Source organism: Dermacentor silvarum, chromosome 6 (assembly GCF_013339745.2).
Source record: "Dermacentor silvarum isolate Dsil-2018 chromosome 6, BIME_Dsil_1.4, whole genome shotgun sequence".
Lineage (NCBI taxonomy): Eukaryota > Metazoa > Arthropoda > Arachnida > Ixodida > Ixodidae > Dermacentor > Dermacentor silvarum.
Genome location: NC_051159.1, coordinates 75,529,598 through 75,534,222, shown reverse-complemented (window position 1 = coordinate 75,534,222; position 4,625 = coordinate 75,529,598). Strand labels below are relative to the sequence as shown.

The window sequence follows — 4,625 nt, the reverse complement described above, 5'->3', positions numbered from 1 at the left end:
CCGTCTAACTCAACGAACTCAACTGATGGGCCCATGAAAAGGGAATACCTCCAGTGATCTCCTGAAAAAAAAAAAAATTGCAGAAACTTCTCTGGGAGTTGTCTAAGTACGCGTAAGCATTGTGTCACTTGCTCATCTCCACGCAGCCCGGTGTGATTATCAATGTTACGAAACTTGATCCGACCAGTACTAACGACAGCGCTCCGGTGACACGAAGAACTGCTGCCGACGGCGGCGCAAGGTGAATTGATGACGCAAGCAAACTACTGCAGGTGGCGGCGTCAAGTGCATTGACGACGTTCCGATCGCTCTTTAGCGCCCGCGTCGAACCATTACGAACCGTGATCAACCGCACACCGGCGGCGGCTGCTTCTGGCGAGGCCGAGAGGGCCGTGCCTTGCGACCTGCAATGGTGACAGAGAGCGCCGACTGCTGACAGCCTCGTGCACGTGTGCTCTGTGTTCTCGCCGCTGAGTACGCGTTGAACAGATACGCGTGGGCCCAAACCTTTAAAGCTATCTGCGATGGGGGCTCAGTGCGGCTCAGTGCTGCATGACAGCTTCGTGTGCTCTGTGTTCTCGTCTTGTTCTCGCCGCGTAGCTCGCGTTGAAGCGAGAGGCAGCACAAAGGTTAATTCGCTCGCAGCTGCGGACGCTGTCTTGTAAGCGATCGTCTTATTGGACGGACGGACGGTTTTTCTCGTTGGGTAAGCATAGAAACGCTTACGCATTAAAAAAAAGGAAGAGAAAAAAAACTTCGCAGTACGCATCTAGAATCGTCCTATCCATGCGTATATGCCACCTATTTATGTTGTGGCGTTCGTAAGATAATCGTCGGCCAATGTACCGCGTTCTCTTAAATTAAGAAATGTATAACAAAGGTGGTTGCTTTCGGCACCAACATCACTCAGTCGGCCACTTACGCCGCAGCCAGCTGCCCTTTCGACCGTAATCCTACATTTAGCAAGGTATACAAGTATACATATAGTTTGCTTCACACCAGCTGAGTAGATTACATTTTTCTTGGTAGAGGCGAGTGCGACCCATGCATGCACTCCACTCGCTTTTCAAAGGAGCCAAGCGGTGTGGCTAGTTCAGGAGGCTGGTAAATATGTACTGTCCGCATTGGTAATTTAGCGAGAAAAAGATTTTTTTTTTTATCGCATGTGGACGCTGGTATTATCGTGAAATAAGGAGCTGCTATCTGAAGACCTCTTACAGGTCTTCGCTCTCCGGGTAGCGATACTGATGCGTTTGAACTGCGGTCTAACTGCCTTTCTCAGGACTGGAGGACAAAGTACGCGTGGCCACGAAGGTACCAGTGAAGGAATCCCGTCTGGTAGGTATATATTATTGCATTCATAAAAAAAGTTCAGCTTTTAAGTACTGAGTCAGCAGGGGGAGTGATATAGTGTTACGGAGCTAGGTATGGACGAAGTGCCTCTATGGGGTTAGGCAAATCGCACTTTTGCTCTAAAGGCAAATCATAATAGCGTTAGCAAAATGTTACATTACACGTATACATTGCAGTAAACATTCGCTTACTAATTAAATAAGTACATGTGTTGTCACGCGCGCACAGGCAAACGTAAACGGATCTCGCTCTATGACCGCAGACAATCGCTGTCGCAATGTTGGCGTGATGAAGTGCGGCAGCAGCGGCGAGCGAACGCTTCGTGCTGTCTCTCGCTTTAACGTGTCTCCGAAACTTAAATACGACACCTCCAGCACTAGGCGCGCGTGAACACACAGCTCACTCGAAGCCAACAGCCAGCTCGGCTCGCCTTGTCTTAATTTAGCACCCAGCGCAGATTACCTCCAAGATAGGGCGCACGGAGTCTCGCCATGGGCAACAACGGCTGGGCTAGAAGAGGTGACGCGTGGTCACCTGACCCCCCCCCCCCCCCCTTGCGCGCACAACACTGGGCGAGGGGGAAGACGGCGTGCATCAATTAAGGCACTACTATTCCCGGTTAACCCTCGCAAGCTTTCCATCGCACCTACAGCATACGGCTCGCGGGGAGCGAAAGGATCTTATCGCACTTGAACTTCACACAGAACCGCACGGCGACGATGGAAATTCGCCTGGAGTGTCCCTGTAATTGCTATCACAATAAATATATTAATAAGAAAAGTTGCAGTTTCGATCAAAAGGGTAAGCATCGATTACGATAGCAAATCATTAGTCGGCTGTACGAATTGAAGTTAGTAGTTTTATCGGCTGTATAAGTTGCAGTAAAGATTCGCTTGCTAACTTAATTGACAAGCACGGTGACACGCGTCCACAGGCAAGCAGGAACAGATATCACTTATTGGCAGTGGACAGCTGTCAGAATGGCGGCGTGATTATTTGATCTTGCTGTTGAGTGCGGGAGTTTGTCGACGTTGAGGAGGACTTAACGGGCGCGCAAGCTCTAGGCGACCGGAACTTCAGGTATAGTGAAAATTACTGTATTTGCTCCCCTACGTACAGTAACTCTATAGTCCAAAATTCGGAGGCTTGGAGCTCCCCACTACAGGTGTCTCATATAACCTGTGGGTTTCCTTAAGACGGAAACCACGTCAGTCTAGCGAACCTGCCCCGGAGAACCGCGTCCTTCGATCCCCCTTTTAATTTTTCCTATGCCGCACTTCATGTGATCGGTTTCGAGCCAACTCTCATGACTCACCTCCTATACTGTCGGGTGTCTTCGTCAGGGAACACTGCGGGCGTATTCATAAAGTGTAGCTTATGCTTGAAACTCAAAGCCTAGGAACGGGGACGTCAGGAACTCGATGGTGCAGATGGAAGTAGTTTATTGGCCGGAACGATCTAACATACGCTCTTGTAACACTGAAGCTAAGAATAAAGGTTAGACAAGCAGTGAGTAATATGAGTCTCCGAGACGCCCTGCGCCAGTAAACGCGCTATTGGAGCAGACGGATAATCTAAAAATTATATTTTAAGGCGTTATACTTCTTTAGTTCGCTGCTCTGTATTGCACCGTTGGCGCCTTGCGCAATGGTGGGCCGATCACGTGCACTCTACAGTTGTCACGAGTTTATGCCACTGGGTATATGAGTCATCGCTGTCACGCCGCCATCATCCGATTCTCTACGTGCAGTCGTCGTCCCACCGTCGTCACGCCATCATACCGTCGCCATCGTTCCATCGTAATCCCGCTGTCGTTATTCAATCGTGATTATGAATCCGTTATCATGTCACACAGTCGTCGTCTGTCGTCGTGCATTCCTTGTCACACCGCCGTCGTGATGCCGTCGTTAGTATATTCTAGGCACTATCATAGAATAAAGACCAACTTTGTAGTCGTCGTCATACCGCCTTCGGCTGCGCTTAACCCATACTGCAAATTTCTCTTCTTTCTTTTGTTTTCTTAATTTTTCTTTTTTCTTTTTTACGAGTACAGTAGAACTGCCAGTTACGGACCGTTCTCAAATGCAGAAGGAAGCACACGTGCACTTCTTTTCTCATTTTGTGCTCTAAGCATGTCCTCTGAGATTTGGCACAGCTGCGTACTCAATCTTGGAGCCCAAATAAGTTTGGCAGAAATGTGTGCAAGACAGCTGCAATTAGGTTATGACAGTCTATATTTTATATTAGTAGTAATTGTTTAGGTAGAAATATATTTTGATTATTAAGGCTACTACATGCTTTTGTGTTTGCAGCAAGTTCGCAACAGATTCAGTCGGAGCAACCGCGATGGACATCATGTTGTGGGCAAGATGGCCGCTTCCATTACACGCTAAGCAAAGCATGGGCCGCATCGGCAATTGAGTTTTATGCGGTGATTGGCGTGGTCTCTGTGCTGCAATGTCGAAGTCTGAACTGAAAGAAAGGTGAGATTAGGGGTTTAGCTACCACAACTAAATTTGAAGCAGCTATTTGCGGTAGATGCCTGTTGACAGTCCGTGCCTGTTGTACAAGCTGGCGAAACTGTCTCAACAGCGACGATTTCTGTCTAGATCATTGCGACTAATCTTATTGTTGATCTTGTAATTCCCAGCTACAAGGTTCAGGCAAAGTATGACGCCTTCTATACTGGACGATTTGTTGACGTAAGTACTGTTTATTTCTCTGAGGTACGAACACGTGCGCGTTTTCATATCGCTTGTCGCTGCTGGAGAGCGAAAACATCGATGTGTCACAAGTTCGCTTCGTGCTCTTGCTATAGTATTGCTCTTGCAATCCCCCTTAAAAGCTGTTTAAACCAGCCGAAGCAGGCTATCTAGGAAAACTTGGTGATTGCCTCGCTATTTCTTTTAGTATCGCAAGAAAGGTGCTTTCAAATCGACCTGTAAGCGGCAGAGGCTTCTCTGCTGTTTCGCTGCTAGGCTCACTTGACGCTCTGTATCACGCACTCTTTTACTTATTGAAGTACTCATTTCCACGTAGTGGCCCGGAAGCGGTGGTCACCTCTACTGCCAACATGGTGCCAGTGTCAAGGTGCTCAACGTCGAAGACGGCAAAGTGTCGAAGTCCTTTGACTTGGTAAGAGGATAGAAAATTTGCAACAACTCATTTCGACTTTTCCGTTTTGTAGTTAGCGCCAGGCATGATGCTCTTGTGCGTGCATTTGAATGTACGATCATTCATGCTCGTCCCTTAGCGACGTTGTAGTTGTAACA

At 48.1% G+C, this 4,625-nt stretch overlaps 1 protein-coding gene across 1 annotated transcript in view; it reads left to right on the top strand.

Annotated features, from left to right (window-relative positions):
* The first annotated feature begins 3,682 nt into the window (after positions 1–3,682).
* LOC119455613 (transducin beta-like protein 3) overlaps positions 3,683–4,625 on the top strand; it is a 38,708-nt gene continuing 37,765 nt past the window's right edge. Inside the window, exons 1-3 of the mRNA XM_037717027.2 lie at positions 3,683–3,836; positions 4,004–4,055; positions 4,393–4,488. Coding sequence (XP_037572955.1) covers positions 3,811–3,836; positions 4,004–4,055; positions 4,393–4,488 — 174 coding nt within the window. The 5' untranslated portion in view covers positions 3,683–3,810. The remainder of the gene's footprint in view (positions 3,837–4,003; positions 4,056–4,392; positions 4,489–4,625) is intronic.